General features: G+C 40.4%; 1 protein-coding gene across 1 annotated transcript in view; it reads right to left on the bottom strand.

Moving 5' to 3' along the window:
- The window catches only part of LOC118328709 (inositol 1,4,5-trisphosphate receptor type 1), a gene marked incomplete in the record, with an annotated part of 65,849 nt that overhangs the window by 31,800 nt on the left and 12,334 nt on the right, over window positions 1-21,715 (bottom strand). Inside the window, 35 exon segments of the mRNA XM_035662593.1 lie at window positions 2,589-2,627; window positions 2,731-2,879; window positions 2,963-3,147; window positions 3,918-4,038; window positions 5,890-6,018; window positions 6,110-6,235; window positions 6,578-6,829; window positions 6,922-7,122; window positions 7,238-7,363; window positions 7,448-7,585; window positions 7,704-7,778; window positions 7,898-8,071; window positions 8,277-8,442; window positions 8,527-8,581; window positions 8,694-8,826; window positions 8,948-9,138; window positions 9,232-9,385; window positions 9,487-9,628; window positions 9,733-9,984; window positions 10,159-10,353; window positions 10,527-10,646; window positions 11,171-11,343; window positions 11,936-12,094; window positions 12,327-12,468; window positions 12,567-12,727; window positions 13,133-13,232; window positions 14,200-14,354; window positions 15,319-15,365; window positions 15,584-15,677; window positions 15,905-16,051; window positions 16,671-16,754; window positions 17,542-17,640; window positions 19,064-19,222; window positions 20,318-20,404; window positions 21,017-21,126. Coding sequence (XP_035518486.1) covers window positions 2,589-2,627; window positions 2,731-2,879; window positions 2,963-3,147; window positions 3,918-4,038; window positions 5,890-6,018; window positions 6,110-6,235; window positions 6,578-6,829; window positions 6,922-7,122; window positions 7,238-7,363; window positions 7,448-7,585; window positions 7,704-7,778; window positions 7,898-8,071; window positions 8,277-8,442; window positions 8,527-8,581; window positions 8,694-8,826; window positions 8,948-9,138; window positions 9,232-9,385; window positions 9,487-9,628; window positions 9,733-9,984; window positions 10,159-10,353; window positions 10,527-10,646; window positions 11,171-11,343; window positions 11,936-12,094; window positions 12,327-12,468; window positions 12,567-12,727; window positions 13,133-13,232; window positions 14,200-14,354; window positions 15,319-15,365; window positions 15,584-15,677; window positions 15,905-16,051; window positions 16,671-16,754; window positions 17,542-17,640; window positions 19,064-19,222; window positions 20,318-20,404; window positions 21,017-21,126 — 4,840 coding nt within the window.

Below are 21,715 nucleotides of genomic sequence, written 5' to 3'. Positions count from 1 at the left end.
AGAGTAAAAACCCAACACTGAACACTGTGTATCCTTAACTCCTCTGGCTCTTACATAAGTCTGACAGCCAAAGAGCAATGGATTTAGCTGATAATCACCTCCCTGACATTTAGCAACAGTGTGGTATGCACACTCTGGGGAGGTCAAAAATACATTTCTTGCTATCTCGATAAATGACAGCAGAATACTGCTGTATAAACCTATTTTGCGTGGCCCGTGTAAGTCATGTTTCAAGCTCACACATTCACCCTTCTTCAGTTGTATACTATGCTATTCTGCTTTACTCAAAAGGGCAACGGAGAAGACAGGTGCCAACTACGCACTTTCATATCACACCTACACAAACACTCACAGCCAACTCCATTTAGTTTACACAGAGTGGGTGTGTGTTTGCATCCATGCGAGAAAGGGTGTGAGTGGAAGTGGAAGAATATTTGAGGAATTGTGTCACAATGATTTAATGGGCCCAAAAGAGGAGAAAAGAAACATGAGAATTGGCACATGTGGGGGTGGGTGCAGGTTTCCATTCCGCTACCATTCTTCGGTGCTGCTTTTCATGTGTAGACAGACAGAGATACAACATTTGCAGGTGTGTGTAGGTATCATCTCTCTCACACACTCATGCAAACAGTCCTTCGACCCCCCCACCCCCACAAACACAGGTGTACACACACACACACACACATACACAACGGCGGTGTGGGTAAACAGCTCCTCCACACTTTTATTGGCAATTACTGCTGAAGGTCACACATCAGCAGAGGGGCTGAATTCCAGGAAAAAAAAAGCCTGGTTCTTATGTAACGTCAGCCCAGAGTTGGCAAGGGCCCAGGAATCGTGCAGCTCTCAGGCAAGGAAAACTAGGACACAGCCTCAATGACTGCCACAGCCCCTTACAGCCCCACACGTTCATTAATACACACACATACTGTATATATGGCACGCACACAGTCACAGTGCCCCCTATTGGCACTTAAAGGAGATAGAGGGGAAACACCATATGAAGCTGAACAATGACAGAGACAATAAAACACCTTGGTGAAAAGAAAAAGAGAGGGAAGGAAGTGATATGGCTTTTATGACTTAACTATCTTCACCTTTGTTTTTTGTTTTTTGTAAAACCAGATGCAGCCAGTTCCAGATACGGAATGTCAACCTATATATTATTTAAAGCTCCTGATTAAAGTTTTAAAAAGAAATTGCCATTACATTTAAGTTGTGATGTGTTTTATTTGGTTATTACATTCTACATCCAACTTGTTCATTTGATATGCCTCTTATTTTTCTTTATTCATGTGTATTTTATTTGTAATAAGTAAGGCTACATGAACCTTCTGATTGTCATGCTGATTGTATGAGTGTAACATAAAACATGGCATCAGCATGGAATTAATGTTAAAATATACAGTAAATATGTCTCAAAATGACTTTTACTTGACATGGTGATTAAACTGGCAGAAAGTGGGGCATGTAAATGTCCACTGTGGGCAGTCTGCCCAGCAAGCAAGTGACTCACCTTGGAACTTGAAATAACACAGCTCTGCTGAGCAACACACACAGCCACAGCACTCACCCCCTACAGTATCTCTCTCTCTTTCTTTCTCACCGTTTTCAGTTGATGTACACAACGGTTTATGGCAGAAAGTGCAGCAGGTGTAAGACAGAATCGGCCTACCACTACTTGTTACCAGCTGTGCCTAGAGCCTCAGCTAACTACAGCACACAGCCACAGCAGCTGCTATAGTACAGTTACACTAGTGTTACACAGACATGACAAATACCAGCTAAGGGAAAAAGAAGGCATGAATAGGTGAAAAAGACAAACAACCTTAGGCATATCCATCTCATCATCAAAGGCCCTGAGCTGAAAGAGAACAGAGGGTTTAAGGATGGTTAGATAACAACACAGGAAGGAGGAAGCTAAAGCAGAGGTCAAAAATACAGCATGACATGTTAGTTAAGTGAGTTAAGACTGTGAGGATTACTTTATCTTCAGCACACAGAGGAAATAGTATTTATGAATAGATATTACCCACAGTGAGCAGAATTAGTGCAGTCTCATACCGTGGTGAGTGTGGCTAAAAGCATTTCTGAGAAGTGACCCGTCCTGGCTTATTGACTACAGAGGTTACGGTGACAGAAGGAACAAGCTAATTCCCTTCAAAATAAGGGTACTAGTGGCAGTTTGTGTATCAGGAGTGAATATCTATGATGCAGTTGACAAAAATGTTGTCATACACCAAAAAGTGTTGTATATATCTCATATATCTCTGCTGTTTTTGTGTGATTTCTTTTGTTAATACTTTTGAACTCAATTTCTGATCATTTTCCATTTCAATTGGTCTTGTATGAGGTGGAAAACACATCTCTGAAATCACTTCAAATATACTGTGGCAAAAATTGACTTTTATTTATAGTTCCTAAGAAGTTGACTTAATTTTACAATACAATATAAAGTCATACCATGTTCATGAAGTACATGAACATGTACCCCCCCTTACTGTGCCTTGGCCACTCCTCGCTACCTTCTCTCCTAACCACGGTCTTTTAAGTCATCATGCTCTCGGAAGCGTTTGCAGAACTTTTGATCATTCTCCTCCAGCAGCTGCTTGGTATGTTTGATCAGCCTGCGTAAGTAAGTTAGTTTATATGTCTCATTTATAATAAATACACTCACTCATACGTCAAAAAAAGATATATTTAGCTGAAGGGGGTATTTTCTGGGCTTACTTGCATATAAAACCTCCGCTCTCACACTTCTTGCGTGAGTCTGTGTTTTCAGGGAAGAGCAGCTCAGGTCGATGCAGCACGTCCACCAGTACTGACAGCTCAGCCTGGACCAGCGGGCGTAGACGGTCCTCGAGAGCTGACACAATGTCCTACAGTCCAGACAAAGAAACATCCTCACTACTTGAATGATTTAGCACACATTACTAAGAACAAAAGCGCATAAATGCTGTACCTGCAGCCTCTCAATGATGTTCCTGTAGTCCCGTGAAGCAGTAACCACAGAGTCTCTGCGAGCAGCATTGCGAGCAGAAAGTCTCCAGCTCATGGCTGTCTTCTGGACAATGTTGTTGGATTTTACAAACAGGTTGTTCACCTGGTTGTCCAGGTCCACAGGGATGGCTATGGCTCTGCCTTTGGCTGGCAGGAAGACACACAAGCAGTGTGAAGATAAATCTGCTCCAGTAACTTTTGCTGAAAACCCTCTCTTTACTTGTAATTGCAATAAAACACTTGACAGGAAGGTCAATAGTTATCACCATTGTCATAAAATACAAAAGTACTGTTTATGTAATTTAGATAATTTTAAAATCATTTTGCAGATGCTTCCCTCATCTTTAAGGTCTTACATGGGCTTTCCCCTTCCCCACTGAACCAGGTCAGAGAGCAGAAAGATAGCAGTGGTAGGGCAACAAGGGCAGCTACCAGAGAAGACTGTTGTACAATACTGATGTAGCAGTGTTCTCAGAGCCACCCACTACTAGAATAGCCTATCTACTGAACTAAGAGAGTGCAATAATTACTTTACTTTTAAAGATAAACTTATCTTCAAAAGTATGTGGCTGAAGGCAAACTTAACTTGCATTCATGAGTAATCTTACCACCTGATCTCATATCTCTGTCACCTGTAATGTATTTATGTATTATATTGTATTGTATTGTTCTTGTAGCACTTTTAGTAACATTAGGCACTAATTTGTTATAACCCCCCCAGGGACTATGTATGCAAATCAGCTTATTAGCTAACATTTACACTACAGTGTAAACTGCAATGTTGATTAATGTGCATTGTCCCTGGTAAGCAAGTCAGTAAGTAAACATAGCTTATAATAATACTGTTAAACCTACTGTACACATTGGGACGATTAAGGCCTTAAAAGTAAGGACTTTGAGAAGGATCTTGGTCTTACCAACATCAGAGAGCACCTTGATGCAGTTCTCAACAGAGCCCTTCTGGACTGGGATCAACCAGTTACAATGGTAGACCCTAAACACTGCCTGCAACAGCTGCACAAAGACTGGCTGCCTGGTCTGAGAAGAAGATACAGGGGGAAAAAAGAGGAGAGACTGTAGATTATTATATTGCTCTAACTAGCCTAACTTTTTCTAGTCTTTAATAAAGGAAAGATGTCCCTTGACCACATGAAAGATACCTATCTGTCATCTACAGTACCACCAATCTGGACCATAAGCTTTGCCTTTTAGTATCACACAGACACCTTTCCGCACAGTGATCTAGCTTAGCGGGTGTGACAGCTCCTGTAGTCAGAACAGCACGCTGACCCTGTGGTGGTTTGTTATTTTTCCAGGAGACCCATCAATCCCTAAGCAGACATTTGCCCAAAGTGAGCCCAGTGAAAATCAGTTTTGCTCACATTTCTGTATGTGTTGAATACATACACATACAGAAATAACAAGATAAAATGATTTTCTCTTACACCCAACTGTGTTTTCCCTACTAAATTGAATTACAAATACCTGAAATATTTTCCCCAGCAGAGAGGCCTGCAGCAGAGGATATAAGCAGTAAAGAAATAAAACATTCACGGAAAATGACCAAGATGCATCACACACACACACACACATCTATACATTTCATAGACAGTGCTCTATAATACAAACAGTGAATTTGTAAAACAATGTGAGTTTGTTATAATTAATAGAAAACACATATATTTGTGAATGACTACTTCGACTAATCTATGAAAGTTTGCTTCTATAATAAAAATTAGATTTTTTTTTGTATAACTACAAAGGAAATGACTAATCAACACAACAGCAGGCCAACAATCATGAGAATGACTGGTCTTAACTTTGTAATGTCTAATTAGCTCTACAGAACCATGACTAACACATTCTGATTTACACGTAGACATGGGAAGAGAAGGGGAACATTCATTCTCCTTAACCGCTTGGAATGACATTAAGCAGAGGAAGAAAATTCTCAGAAAATCCTTGGATCACTAATTTTACCACTTAAGGAAGCACTTAATGTGAAAAACACTGCAGTGGATGGTTAAGCTTTTGAATGAGAGGTTTCTCTAGAGTCACACTATTCGACTGACATTACATGGGATAGCTAATTTATATTCTGTCTGTACTTACATTCCTTCTGATGGCCACCTAGAGTACAACACATACTTTAATATGCAAGCGTTATGGTGGTATTTATATGTAGATATAAGGTTACGCCTGTCAAATCAACCAGCTATCTCATGTTACTGCATCTCTCTTTCTTAGAAAAGGCTTTCTCTTCATCGAACAGCTTCATGGTAGCGGCATGGCCATTTAAAGGTACATTCTGAGAAAGATGACCTTGTAACAAGAGAGCACTGGAAATTTTAGACATACTGTATGAGTCAGAGATCGTGACAGCACAACAAGGAAAGTTTATAGCAACAGATGTACACACAGACACCTCTCCACACAGTAATGTAGCTTAGCTGGTAATGTTGGTCGCTTGTATTGTTCCACACCTGTAATCACTAAAACATAACAAAACATTACAAAATTGCTCGGACAAGAATCCTCAATTCCTGAGTGAGGAAAACAGTACAATTTGCCGTAGAGCTGCCCGGTGTTCCTTACTCTGCAAATGTCAACCAGGAAGTTCTCAAAGAGTTTCCACATGTGGTTGGAGGTGTAGACCTCCACATCTGTTTTTGTCAACAGACAATGACTGTAATTCTGCACTGGTGACTGACGTTCCTACTGCTGCTGTTGATCAAACCTACTTTAATTAAACAGAAAGGACCAATTTATCCTTGTTTCGTTCAAAAATGTTTCCTTTTGGATTGACTTCGGATTCATTTTCACACTCATTCAGCACTTCAGAGCTACTGTATATGCTTTTAAACTTGACTAACTTGATTTTTTACATACCTGCAGGCTGGTGCTCTGGTCAGAGAAAGGTGAGCTGAAGAAAGTCGTTACGATGCTCATGACTGTCTCAGTCACATATCGCTCCAGAATGATATCTGCATGCTTACGGTCACTTGTGTTGTTGCACACCTGTAATCACCAAAACATAACAAAATTGCTTGGATCTAACAATCCCCATTTCCTGAGTGAGTTTAAAAATCCAAATCCCGGTGTTCCTTACTCTGCAAATGTCAACCAGGAAGTTCTCAAAGAGTTTCCACATGTGGTTGGAGGTGTAGATCTCCTTCATTTCCACCTCAGTGTCCACATAGCAGTGGTTCAGGAAGTTGATATAAGCAATCTTCACCTGAAAGGTTGGGATTCAGATTCACGTAAAAATGTCAGTCAAGGATAGTTGACAGTCAAGTACGATAAAGTAATACTAGTGGTAGAATCGTTGGAAAAATCATCAAACAATTCAACATTAACAGGCAAAAAACTCTTTCTTGTAAGTAATATGATAGTTATTAAGTGATAATTTTTTTTCTAAATGTTATATATATAATAATATAATAATTAAAAGCATGGAATTAAGATGCATAGATGTATTTTGTAAGCCTTTATATAGAGTGTTGACTGAGTCTGCTCTGAAACTGGCTTATAGCTTTCTCATAGTCCGCAGAATAGTTCTGTCAGAGATTTAGCTCACCTCAGGGATGCAGTCCTCATGTGTCACCACCCGCACTATGTCATCCAGTGGTAACAGGGAGTTACACTTGATCTCTGTATAGACGTTTTTGCCCTCAGTGCAGACAGCCAAGAGCTCTACCAAGTGTATGTGGTACATCAGAGGACTGTTCTCGTCCATGCGGTCCCGCTCCGATCGCATCATCTGGACCAGAGTCTGGAAGGAGGCGCGGTCGTTATAGAAGACCAAAACATCTTCGCCAGCATTCACCAGCTGTAGGAAGAAAGGAATATAAACGATTACATTGAGACATAAGGAAAATGTAGCGTAATACAAAAATAAGAAAGGTGGCAGCGGGGCATGACCTCTGCCATGACGATGTCCTGACACTTTTTGATGAATTTGTTCTCTGCTTTGACAATAGTCTGAAGGAACTTGAGGTACTGGACGTTGCGGCCATGCGTTTCGATGCAGTGGACAAAGTGCTGAACCACACGCTCATTGATCTCACTGCACAGCTGGAAGTTGTTCATGAAGATATGCTGCATGGTGATGGCTTCTAAAATCTGAACAAAAGAAAAAGAAAGATGAGCACCAGAACAGAATAATGTTGTTTAAAGTCAAAGCCATTCTCAATAGACAACACAACACTGTGGTGTGACTTGTGGCAGGGCTGCTCACCCCTGGGTTGAGAAAAAGATTGATGTGCTTGTGCAGCAAGGCTTGGTTCTGCTGGTTTCCTGCACAGAAATTCTGTAGAAACTGGTGGGCTAGCTTCATAATATCCTGCATACGCAAATCTTCTCCCTGGAGAGGAAAATGACTAATGAGCATTCTTCACTTTTACACAAACATGTCATTGAGCAACATTTCACTGAAAGTTCTTGGTACCTTCTCGTAGGGGATCTGTAGGAGCTCAAGGACAACAGCATGAGCCCCCATGTTCCTCAGCAGCCTCTGCTGCTGTTTCTTGCTCTTCCTGCCTGACAGACCTTCTTGGACACACAGCCTGCTGAGCCGCAGCAGGATCTGAGAAAGGTGAGAAAATAAGAGAAAGAAAATGGTGGGGGTGGGGGTGATGTATGTGGAAAATGTCTCCAGAGCAGTTAAAGGGCTTGTTAACAATACTTAAAAGTAAGACAGTTACCTCCTTTACCACCCTGTAGTTGTAACTGCTGGTACTTTCTGCTTTCTTTGGTTTGTCTGTGCCCCCTGAATCCCCCTACAGAGTACACCAAAGACAATGCATAAAAGAAAAAGCCATACTCTAGTAAAGATACTTAAAGGCGCCGGGCTTTTCAGTGCCTGTGTGTGGTTCTTTTGATGTAAAATATACTGTACCGTTTTATGCTCTGGCTCAGTAGAAAGTCCTTCTCCTGCATCCATGCCCTCGTCTGGCCCCTGCCTCTTGTACACCCAGAGCTCAGACTTCTCTACAATAGAGCGCAGCTGGTCCAGGTCTGACTTGATTTGCTTGTAATTTTCCACATCTTGGCTGGTGACCAGCAGCTGGACCTGTGAGCACATGTGTGTTATAATATAAAGCACAGATCAGAGCAAACTGGAATGGCAAGGTGATGCTGATTCCACATTCACATTTTACTGAATTTGTGTATGAACGCATGCATGTGTCACAATGGAAAAAATAATCAAATGCACATAAAATTTTACTTGATTTTCATTGCTTAAGTTTTTAGATGTGTCTGAGTTGTTAGGGTACCTGCTTAAAAGCCTGCAAGACCTCCTGCCTTTGGCTGAAGTGCCTAAAGAGCAGGTGGAGGGCTCTAGACACCAGAGGGGGATAGTCATGCATGGTTAAGTGGAGAAGGACCCTCAAGAAGGTACGGCCACCGTGATCGTCCAGGTCCAGTGGGGTGTTCTCTTCACTACACACAGAAAACCACACTCAAATGAAAACACATCCCTTTTCTTGTATTTTGTGACTCTTTCTTTATTGTAGCTGGGATTACCTTCCACCAAATATCCCCTCTGCCTGCTCTTCTATGTGCTCAAAATCTAAAGCACCTGGAATTAAAAAAAAGTCAATTTTATTGGCGCAACAAAGTCCAACAAAGTCCATTTTATTGGTGCCACATCTGCGTACATCCATATGTTAACCTCCATATGTTAACCTGACCTGGCATATTGTTAGGTCCTTCCACTGCTCCAGTTACAGATAATTCACTCTGGGAGTTACTCTCATCAAACTCTCTCTTAAATATAGACAGTAGACAGGAGATCCTGTAGTCCAGGCGCACATTTAAGATGAACTACAGGACAGGACAGAAAATAACAGGGGTTTATGTGAATATTTTGGAGGAGAGAGGGACTTTGGCTGATATACCGTATGCACTGTATGCTTCTACATGTATAATATTGCATGTTGTTTACCTGCAGGATCTCTATGATCTTGAGCTTGGTGTCCATTACCAGTATATCCTGTTTCTCAGGTTCAGTTTGGGTCTTGACTGTGTCTCCATTGGTGCTATTGTTTGAAGTAGTAGGTAGGAAGCCCCCTCCTCTCAGAACTACTTGGGACATCAGCTCTCCTACGCCATGAATGGACCTCATCACGTTACTGCCTGGAAACAAGCACACACATGCACAAATACAAGACATCAAATTCATGTCAGTGAGATACTTGGTCCTCCACTGCCCAACCGTAGTGTTCATACCTTTACTCTCATCTTCTTTTTCCAGCTTGTTGAAAGGGAAAATGGTGCTCACATGGACACAGTCTAGAATAGCCAGTAGGATCTTGGTTAATCTCAGGAGGTCACTGAAGTTGTAGAAGCCAAAATAAATCAGGTTCCTGGCCAGATTCACCACCTTAAACATAGAAGAGAGGTGATTTAAATGTTTTTTTTCTGCTGATTTCACTATCAAAATGTGACAACTGTGACTATTGAATGTGATTATATATCACTGACCTCAAAGGTAAGCTTGTTTTTCTCTTTATCTGCAAAAGGGAAGCTCTGACACACAACATCTCTCAGGTAGTTCTCAACAAACTCCATAGTCTGACAGAATCGCTCCTTAATTTCATCTTTAGATGTTCCATCATTGTCATAACTACAGTAAAACAACAAGAAAAGCACAAGTTAATTTAGAAAAAAAGTTAATCTCTATGAAATATTCTACAATGAACAATCCATTAAATGTGTCCATTTACTTACTCGTCAATGGCAATCTCTGAGGGGATCTCTGACCAGAGTCGAGCGTATTTGACAGGCGTAACCTGCTCCTGAGGATCACGATCCACATGCATGTGTAGCATCATGCGGCAGAAGGAGGCTCGCAGATCATAGGGCAAGTCTTCATCCGACATGCATCGCAAGATCAGGTCCACATCCAGCTGGCCAGAGATCTTGTTGATTGCCAGGTACTGTCGGTCCAAACACATCCTGGCAAACAAGTTCAGCTGGTACCTGTAGCGGTAAATGTATAGAAGTAGAGTCAGACTTACAGTTGAAACGGCACAATGTGTCTGAACACCCTAAACCTGAGTTGATTTACCTTCAGTCATCAGCACAATATGACGCTGACTAGCGTTATCTCCTTATCCCAGAGAACCACATGAAAAATAAAAGTACAGTAACTACCTGTAATAACTGATCACCTCCTGGTCCTCCTTCTGGCCCTCTTTGGCATCCTGGGCTAGCTCCCTGATGCTTTTACTCCGGATCTCTTTATTGCTGTCTTTCCAGAACAACCACACCTCCTCCTCATCTTCCTCTGACTCCACAGAGTTCTCCCCGAGCGGAACTCCCTCGATCTCAAATCTCGACAGCACAAGTCTGCAGGAGGAGAGGATTTGTTTTGGGTTTTTTTTTGTTAAAAGCTGATGAAAATAAACTAGTAAGCATTATGTTACTAATTTTCATAAAAGTAATAGGATTAGAGTAGAATGACTCCCAATGTCATTACTATCACCCTCAAGCTGTAAAAAAAGGATGGGAGGACTACTCACTTAGTTTCTATGAGGATGTCTGCGTTAGCTGGATCCAGCACTGCGTTACAGATGAGCTCCTGTGTCACAGGGATGGACTTATTCATTGACACACACAAGTCAGACAGGTAGTCCAGGAACCTGGACACGCGCACACACACACACACACACACGCACACACACACATACACAACATGTAAAATTCAATCACCTTTGATGCTTTTATAAAGAAAAACTCAAGATAAGGTCAAGAACCAGCGATGATTCAGCCTGCAAAAGCATCAAAAGTTTTCTTCCACAGTGAATAATGTACCGATGTACCATGTCTTATGATACTGTTGTATTGTACCAGAAAAGGGATATTTTAACATGCAACTTAAGTGACATTTAAGTTGTATGTTAAAATAAAATGTTGAATGTCCTTACTTGTCAGTTAGTGGCTGTGGTAGTGTACACTGCTGTGTGCACATTCTGCTTGCATGGTATAAGTGAACATACTGTATGTATACATGTATAGAGGATGCTGTATGATCAGGAAATGCAGATTATTAACAGGATATGAAAGATGCGTATTTACACATTATCTTGTTGATTCCTATCTTTTACACAGATTACTGTGTTGATGGTGTACATACAGACTGACACACACACACATACACACAAACCTGGGCTCACGGTTCTTGCGGACTAGGCTAACAAACGTGTCGATCTCTGCAGCAGTGATGTGTTTCTCTAGCAGTTTGCGGTTGTTATGGAGAAGGGCTGTAATTGTGTCCTCAGCCAGGACATCATAGCCGATCTGCTTCTGCATGAAGCGAAACTGTTTGGCTATATACTCCTGTGGGACAGACAATAAACAGTCTGAGCACACATAACCCAAAACAAAATGTCACAAACTTACTGTCATTATTGCAAAAAATGTCATTATTAACCTAGCACCTTAATCTTTATCTTTAACCTTATTATGTCCATATCCATTACTTGCATGGACTGATACAGGCCATCTGTGTGTAAAAAAACAGAGCGTGTTCATAAAGACCAGACTGCCTCCTTATTCAGCTTTATTAAATGACCCCTCTAACAATTACACTGTAATGTGTTTAAGAGAAATCGACCGTTCTTAGAAAATGGGATAGTTGTATTTCACATTTACAAGCATTTGTTACAGGATGAGCTTGTATCACTCTGTGGCTCTGTGTATCCACACAGGGCTCAGCATTTCGTCCTTGCAAAATGCACCGGACATTCAATTACACATCTTAGATTCAGGTCATTTTTTGTTTTGCTAAAAATACCAAGGCTGCTGAAGAGCAAAGCCCTCTTTCACTTACTATTAGATTTAATCAAGGAATGCATCTTCATTCAAACTCCAGTGTCACGTACACCCATGTCATACAGTGCCAGTGCTCATAAAGCTTGAAAAACTGTACCTGGTTCTTGCGGTAGTCCTGCTGAGAGTGACGTAAAACCCGGTAACACAGGCGGCAGATGTGTCTGAAGGGAGCATGACGCTGGTCAGCAAGCTCTTCCAGTCGCAGCATGGGCCCGTCCCCACTGTCTGTGAATGGAGCCTGCAGCAGCTTGAAGATCTGAACACAGGGATAGGGTTGTGACAATTGTTGTCATACTGAAGTTAAAGCCAAAAGAACACACTGATACAGATATCAAGCCTGACAGCCATGCCGCTTTGAGTAATGATAAAGAGTCTTAAAAAGATTTGGAGAAGAGCTTAAGGGGAGTTCAGTGAGGATCAAACAAGTTCATGTTCAAGAAATGTAAAGAGTTTTTCAAAATGTTATATTAACTGTATTAAGGCATTACCTGTTTGAGAATATTCTGTTCTCTCATGAGTTTCTGTCGTTCCCTGTTGGGTTTGTTGACCATGATCTCTAGAACATCCTGTCCATTGTTGGGAATATCCACCACAAAGAACACCAGATCCTCCAGAAGCTTGGTTACCGCTCTGATTGTACATGCAAAAGAGACACACAAAGCAATAAGACATAGCTACCTTGTTTCATGAGAGATATTCATAATCTGGCACCACTATGGATTTTATACCTCCTCTCATTCTGTGTGATGGTGCCTTTTTCCAGCTTTCCAGCAATAGAGGCGAGCACTTTACTGGCATCGTTTGCAAAGTCAAGGTCTCTCACTTCAGCCGGGGAGACGGGCACAATGGCAAAAGCCTCTTTGTCCTCTTTTAGAGCCGAGGTGCCAATCTTACATCAAAAAGAAGGGTGCTTTGTCAACTATCAGAGGAATGTGATGTTTTTTTTGTATTTAGAAAGAGTTTCTGCGACCACTTGTTGAAGGTACTTCCCCAAATAATCTAACAAACCAATTAATGAAACTGCAATTTTACATTTATTCTTAAAAACATTAACTGGACACTTAATATTCACAATGTTCAGTTCTGAAACACTTCTATAACTTCACAGCAGGGAAGGAGGTGGTTGTACAGAAGCTATTTCAGCTGACAGTTGGTTTAGGTTTTTATTACTGTTGACCCCTTGGTGACACATAAAATCTCCCCTCAGAATTTCACCTCAGAATCATGTACAGAGTCTAGTTGTGACAAAAGCTGCAACATTTTCACATATTAATGCAAACAAACTGTCACTCACACGCAGCATTACAGGTTTTTCCTCCTCCTTGTCAATTGGTTGGTTGGTGCTGTGAACCCATGTGTTTGTGCACAGGTGTCTGAGGCGCACATACGAGTTCCTGAAAACACATTTTTTTTTCATGATTACAAATACTAGATAGTACATAAAGCCACTTGAAAAGGAAATGACACACAGCATCTTCACTCAAAGGGGGCCAATACTGCCAATAACTACAAACACAGCGGTATTCTTTTAGGCATCCCTGAAATTTAAAAATCTATGGACATTACAGAGTCAAATATAAAGCAGATATGGTGCCCCCGAGTAAAGCGGCCTCTACTGTGGCCCAATGTGTAAGAAAATGTGATGAAGGATTCCCTTTCAGTAGAGAAAATGTGATGAAGTTTTTTGGTTATAATATTATTAGGTGCTTTGAATAGTGTTATAGTGGAGTAGAGCATGAGAGTAGAGCGAGATTCATAGACCAGTCCATCACTGAGTTTTCTCATTCCAGTTATACGTCTGTAAAGATAATCAAGAATCTGATGCCATGTATGTAAAACCTCATGAGCAAGATATGCTTGTATTTAAGTGCTGGGTTGTGTTCGACCTGTAGAGAATAATCTCATTGGCTTAAATTAAAGACTTAATTCCAGATGCGATTTGCTCTACTTAAAAAGGTTACTGTGTCAAAGGTGGTTTATAGCATTTCAGTCCAATGTCTGCAGGTAATGACGAAAAACACACGATATTAAATAAGATATTAAAAATGACGCTGAAGAGTTTTTGTACAGAAAGATTTAGTAAAAATAATCTGTAAAATTTTCAGAGCGTCACATGCCACCTCAGCTCTGATCGCCTTCCAATACTAACTATTAACGACTTCTACTCCAAGCTCCAGCGAGTGGTTCTACAAGCATATTGAGATGATGATATACGGTGGAAGTCCCCTACGCATAATTTGTTTACTAGTTTGGTTTTCAGTGGAAAGAGTGACAGAGCAGGGAATGGACGGCGGTTGTCTCTGTAACACAGGCCTGGGCAGGTCTGAAACACTTACTACCCAAATGTTATTGCCTTCCTACCTGGGTACAAGCGAGTCTCCCCCTCTTAACGTGGTAGGGTCAAGCTCAAATATGGAGGAGATGTCATTCCCATCAGGTACAGACACAAGGGTGTACATGACTTTATCCTGGACATTTCTCAAACGGGCCCGTAAGGCTTCTTGCTCAGAGTCCAGCTAGAGGGAACACAAGTATGATTAGAATCTGACAGCATAACGAAAAAAACCATCCAGCACACACATGTTTTCACTTTTAGCAACTGAGATTACCTGACACGTTTCTGTCAAGAGTACTTTAGACAAAAGGTTAACTATTACTGTGGATAGATTTCTAGAAACTTACTCAAGACAGTGAAAAGAAATGCAGTGCATAAAGCAGTCACGGATCAAAGTCCCAGTTGTCCCAATAAAATGTCACTGTTTCATTCAATAGGCCAATACCGGTTTCCAGAAAAGCCTTATGACTCAATGATTTAATCAAATCAGTCTGCGCATTAAATAGGTTTCGAGATTGGGCTCAATTAACTAAATATATAGGTCTATTCAGTCAAGTAGGATTAAAATGGGCATTCCAATAAATTCAGGTTATTTTCTTTTGCCTGGGACATCTGTGATACTTTAGCTACTTCTGGTGTATTTTTATTTTTTATTTTTTTAATTCTTTGCTGTAGAGGCAATAAACTGAGGAGCAGATCCACTGTGAGCTGGTACACTTGTCACAGCCTGGTCAGCAGATGTGAACAGCTTCACGTTCACAGTCACAGCCCATTGCAAAGATCTAAAGCGCCAATACAAAAAGGATGCATTCACAGTGAAATGCTGCCATCTGCTGGTGACTGAAACATAATATCGTTTCACTGTGCAAAAGCACATTCAGCCATCTAGTGTAACTACTGGTCAAGGCAAATTTAGGCCATCACCTGTTGTCTGTTTGCAGTTTAAGCAAGGGTTATGTAAGTTTCACCAGTGAGTAATCTGATAACATACTAAGCATACACACTGTTACTATAGCTCAACAAGTGAGGTTGGGTAACCATTTGACAATGGACACACTTTAAACAACGCCCATGTATTAGTGATTGTTGGCATATTAATGTTACCTACTCAACTCAGCACAAGTCTTTCAGTGTGGCTCACTTACTGAAGAGCGGGATTCCAGGCACTCCTCTTCATACTCTGGATTCACCTGCAAAAATACAAAGTGGTTCACCACTTGGAATATTGTTTTCTCTAATGTCAATATAGCCTAAATTTAGCTTAAATGAGTTTTTAAAGGATGCCTTACAGTTCTGGTTAATGTAAATACCTTCAAAAAGCTAAAAAGTAATACATATACTCTATATGCTATAGAGGTAATGTTGCCTAGTTCTAAATACAGTTGCTGTAAACTGTGTGTCCACTGTTCTCTGCAGCCAGGTAGTGTCCAGTGGCCAGGTGTTTGAATCTGAACAGGCTGTTCCAGTAACCTGCCCCCCCTCGACATGGATCATGCTGCACAACCTGATACCAGAGCACACAGTGGTTACATCTTGCACCAATGCATACAATTTATTTAACGGGTACTGTTGACTGAATTACCCGATATGCTGTTCAGTAAATACTAGGAAACATTTATAGTCTTCCCTACAAAGGCTGACTTTATGTTTACTGCTAGCATACAGAGAACTGCTACACTTTACTACATTTTAACACCATACTGTACGTCCCACTAAAAAAAAAATACTCACCTCTATCTCCCATAGGGCTTTGCTACTGGTTGCTGAGGTAGCTGACTGTCGTCCAGTAGTGCGGAGGAAAACATATTGTTTTTTTCTGTGATCATCACATGTGAGGAATTTCTCCTGCTCTGCATGAAATAACCGTACCACGTCGCCCTGGAGAGAGGAAAAATGTTAGTTATTGTCAGGAATATTCAGCCCAAACTTAAAAACAACTAATTACTCAAAAAATGAAAATTTGTGCGTATAGCATGTTCCAGATTATACAAGCTGCATTCCTTGTCATAAACCAGAAGCTACTGCAATTAATATTTACAAAACACATAATATCTCTGTGCCATCAATGTGGACTGACACCAGTTTGACTAGTTCCCCAAAATTGATTAAATATGTTCATACCTACTGAAGTCAGAGCTATTGGTGTTGTTTAAGTCCATAATGTAAAGCTATTGAATAATAATACATAATCTCATTTGTAAATACGCACTGTAGACTGATAATACTGAACTGGAAACAAAGACACCATCCCACTCAGCTCCGATGACGGACATTATACAACACCTCTTGTATGAAAATGAGAGGATGTAAGCAAGTTTGGAAACCTTTCATTGATTATTTCAAGGCTGTATTGCACCTACTATATATAGAAGATAAGATATAGTATAAGTATATGTATGTGTATTTATATATCTATTGTTTGCATTAGATACAAAATATGTTTTGTAGCAAAATTCCTGCAAAAAAGGAGTTGATGTGAAGCTACTGTGAGACAAACCCCTTTTAGAATGATCTCCTGATTGTCGCTCCATTTCATAAACAAGACGATCTTCCAGCTGGTGTTACAGTTGACTGAGTTCACCTGAAAAACAAACAATCAGAGTTTGATGTGAGTGTAGGTAAAATCTCCTGGCAGTGGGCCCGCACAGTGGGAGCACTGCAACAACTCTGCAAAGGTTAAAGGGATAGTTTAGCTTTGTGGATTTTTATTTTTAGCAGAATAAGAGAAATTCATAGATAATTTTTCTTTTGAAAAATTTTACAAAAAAGTTGCTAAAAACTTTGGATTATATTAATTCAGTTCACTTTCTGTTTACGTTTGCTACAGCCAATGCAGCACAAACTGTAGCTTCATAACTTAAACCTTTGTCTACTGCAAGTGCTTGTAAAGAAGAATAAGTGTCAAATAGAAGATTGAAAAATGTGCATCTTCCTTCTTTTGGTAAGAGTCGCCAGTTGATGTCAATGACATCATCAATTTGTTGTATATTGTTATCATCAGTGGAATAAATGAGTCTGTCTCCCTCTTGGTAAACAGGAAAAAAGTGTCTCAAAACTGACCGACCCCCTTAAACTGTCTCTGTTTTTCTATAGGACAACTGTAAGGCACTCTGATAAAACAATAATAATGTTGTTAGGTAACTCAGAGCAGTCTAGTGTTATGAAAAATAAATAGGACAGAATCCAAGTGCAGGGTTAGCTGTCCTTAACTGTCCTCAATGTTGATAACAGGAAAACAAGTGTTTCACATCAGGCAGCTAATAACCGAGCCGCGGTTCTGAGAAAAAGGCTATAACTAGATTCTACACAGCCAACGCTCCCACAGAAACATCTGAGGAGTGAAGATGAGTTGCACGGCTTCATCAAACCTCATTGCATCCTGGATTATCCACGAGCTGGTGTGTGCTGGCATGGAGCGGCTGACCAGCATTCACCGGGTTAAGGACCACTTTGTCCCCGATCACCACCTGCAATTACACACAAAACACAAAAAATATAAAAATGTGGAACATGAAGGAACAAGGTTATGCGTTGCAATCCTAGCAGAAGCAGAGTTGCCAGAGAGGGACAACAGGGGCAGGATTTTAGTTAAAGTGGAAAACTATCAGAACCATGATGACAGAACAATTTGCCCAGCCCCACCCGCCCCCGTGTGACTCCCCAGTCGACTGGAGGACTTCTAGTTGGGCACTATCATCACCCAAGACCTCATATGGGAGCTGAAAATCAGCTCCATCACCAAGAAGGCACAGCAGAGGATGTACTTCCTGCAGCATCTGAAGAAGTTCAACCTGCTAAAGTCAATGATGGTGCACTTTTTGACACCCGCTATCATTGAGTCCTCCTCCATCACCATCTGGTACGCTGTCAAGGACAAGGACAGACTGCAGCATATCATTTACTCTACTGAGAAGGTTATTGGCTGCAATCTGCCATCCCTCCAGGACCTGCATGCCTCCTCTGAGGCGAGCATGAAAGACCCTTCCCACCCCTATTCATGATTCTTGACTTTTGCAATACTTTTTAAATCCTACTATGTTTATTGTTATAGATCAAAATACTAAATTCCTTTCATGTGAAAATCTACTTGGCAATAAACCTGATTCTGATTCTGTTTGATGTTTCTCCATGTTATAATGCTCATGCTGAACTGACTGGGTCTGAGCTCCAATAAATAGGGTTTGCAGCACTGCATTTTTATTTTTTAGACTTTTACTTATGTCATGTTTCATGGTTTTAGTTTAAAATGATTTTGTGTATATAGCAATTTGTAGTCTGTGGGAGTACAGTTGCAGTAAAGTACTCAAGCTTGAATCTCTTACATGCATATACAGTATGTACAGATCAGAGGGTGTCAGTGGCCATTTGCATGTCACTGTCTTTTGTCTATTCTCAGCAGGTATGAAGTGAATCCAATTTTCTTTTTGTCTTTTTGTCCAAGGCCTGCTGCTGCTTAGGCCTTGTGCCATACCTACTTTGAGGGGAGCTTAGCAGAAAGCCCAGTCTCTGCCGTGGTTCATTTTGTCCTTGGGCACTAGCCCACTACTTCCTGCTGCAGGGAAAGACGAGTTGGTGCCAACAAGAGCTTTGTGATCAGGTAAACACCAATTGGGTGCTGGCACAGGTCCATCTAGGAATAGATGTGGTTGGATGGATGCCTCACATTGAAGCTTAAGGTGTGAGAAGACCTGTGCTTTTGAAGTCTGGACTTTTAAGATTGAGAAGTGCCATAAAGATTAACATCTGCTTCTGTATTTAAAAAAGTACACGTTTTAAAATGTAAAATACATATTATCCCAGGCATGATTCAGTTGCTTTTTCTTTTGTTGACTGACATACAAGATTCCCACAATGCCCCACGGCCACAGACACATGCATGTGATGACTTACACTGTCCCCGATGGAGCGCAGTTTGTAGAAGGGCTGGATGTAAAACCAGGAGCCCTCATTTCCAGCTGTGTCCAACATCACTCTCATGGCGTTCTTCTCTAACAGAGCAGGCAGACGCTTGTTCACCGTCAGGTATTTGTTGCTCTTCAGGTGGAGGAGCTGGGCAGAAACAGGATACAGTGTAAGACAATACACAAAAACGGACAGGCTGAAATTTGAGGTAAGGTGTAAATGCTTCAAATAGTGTACCGACTACACGAAAGCAGCTTGTATTTAAGACACCGCTAAAAACACTCTCACTACTGACATAAGATTTATTTAATAAATGTCATGCAACAGATAAGAAATCTATCGTTTAACTGCACTAAAAGTCTAAATCTTCTTACTTTATGAGCAGTTTGACCTTGGAGTATTTTGTTGCTTATGATTGTGCATGTGTGTTATGAAGTATTATTAATTAATTTATGAACCTGCTTTCAATATCCTTTGTTTAGGACGTATTACAATAAATTTGTATTATATAAAGTTGCAACATCACTAAGACTGCAGGAGGTTTCAGCCACCTCCATTTTCATTGGGCCTATGCCAAACAATTCACAACACTGTAATACTAGAACATACAGTATAATATGCTCTAGGAGACATACTTCAAATTTAAGATATGAGAAGTTGGAAATGTTTTTTGAGATAAAATCACCTCCATTGATGGGCTGTCAAAACTTTGTGGAAGACTAAACAAAGTTTATCTGACTAAATACCAAGCGGATGAGCAGTCAAAGCCTGAACCAGTATGTGTACACATACAAGGAATTTGACTCCAGTTTTAAGTTGTTTTCAAAGTTAAGAGAAGTTTTCGAGAAGAGAGAAATAGACATACGCTAAAAAAAAAACCAACAAAGCTTAAAAAGAGTAATAAAATTGAACATAACCATTATATAGGTTATTATCTACTTAGAGGTGTTTCTGCAAAATGTTAACAAATACAAAATAATAAAATATTGAATATGTAATGTAAAACATTACTTTATATACACAAAGTGGTTATGTAAAATATTATGCATGTACATATTAAAGTATGTATCACACTGTATATATATTATGTGTAGGTAAGTGGATGTTTTATTGCTACAGGATTATTGACACACTAACTGATTTGTGTTCATCAAGAGTGATGGCCTAAGGAGTGAAACTGTTCTTATCCTTCTGTGTTTTTGGCGTTCAGTTCAGTGCTTCGTAGTATCCAGAGGAACAAACCTGAATGACATTCCCATACTGAATTACTGTTCCAAGCAGTTTTTTGTTTTCAGAGTCATTTTGCTTCTTCTCCAAGTCAGCTGCATGCTGGAAGGCAAGAATGAGATCAAGAGAGTATAGTGAAATATTAAGACACTTAATATTTTTACTTTACTAATACCTGTTTTACACTGTAATCTGGTAAAAAGTAATCTGATAGATTAGCCATCTAACAAAGCAAAACAAAGTTCTTAGACAAAAATTTACATTTCAACAGAGGGGCTTCTACCTAAAACTCCAGCTCACATTTCCATGGAAACACAGGAAAGATTGCAATCTTCCATTTTATGACTGTGTGGTCAGATAGCAGATTGCTTTAAATGGTAACACAGCAGAAAGAGAGAAAGGAGAGTGTAGAGGGCAGAAAGGTAGGACAGTAGGAGTGAAAGGATTCGGAAATGTCTAAAAAAGGACTTTAGCATTCTACCTCAGCAAATATACATAATAACTGTGTTAGTGCGCAGAGTCATCTATACATTCACTGTGTGGCTTCGCATTCAGTCTTAACCAAATCTATGATCTAAATTTCAAGATAAAAAAAGGCTAGTCTTATGCAACCCTTTCTCCTCGTTATCCTGTGAGCATCGAGTACACATCTGTGTGTAGTGTACTGGTCAGCAGCGACTGCAGGGAGGTGAACATGTCTTCCAGTTCGCTTACATGCAGCTTGTTGAGGAGCACCGTGTCCGTGTTCCCTCCAGGCTTTGCCGCTTTCCAGAACTGCTTCTGGGCCGAGTACCGATTCATGGGACACAGTCTGAACAGACAGTCTAGACAGAGAAACATAGACAGAAATAAATATACAAAAGACTCTAAGATAAAGATAATATTTTCAGACAAACACAGAGACAGAAAGACAGTTTGGAGGCTAACCACAGTGTTTATAGCTAAGAGTAGTGTATGGGTTTAAATCAAAAGAAGAGAAAACAAAAAAGAGAAATATGTTAATCCACTCTGGGTGAAGCCCAGGAAAGGTCGGTTCTACAGGAGACAGGTCACAGCAACAGCTTAGAATAAACCAACAGACAATAAAGGTCTGAGCTGCTAAAATAGACCATGCAATAAAAAAAAGGGACGACAGGGTTGACTTAATAAAATGACCTCTCTCTGACATGCATGGTGATGCATTGAAAGACCTAATAACCACACTCTTCTTATATTCACCCAATACTACTGGAATGGAGATCAAAGGACTTTGTGTTTTAGTAATGAGTGCGAGTGAGTGTGTGTGTGTGTGTGTGTGTGTGTGTCTGTGTCTGTGTGTACATGTTATACAAGTATAATAGTATGTGGTTACATCCTGTGGTTGCAGTAGACTAGGGTAAGAGACTATGCACAACAACCTCTGTGTGTGTGTGT

The sequence above is a fragment of the Morone saxatilis genome, unplaced genomic scaffold, assembly GCF_004916995.1.
Source record: "Morone saxatilis isolate NCDOM2014 unplaced genomic scaffold, NCSU_SB_2.0 Contig18, whole genome shotgun sequence".
Taxonomy (NCBI): Eukaryota; Metazoa; Chordata; class Actinopteri; family Moronidae; genus Morone; species Morone saxatilis.
Note: the sequence above shows the minus strand (reverse complement) of the source record. Positions and strands in the feature narration are given on the sequence as shown.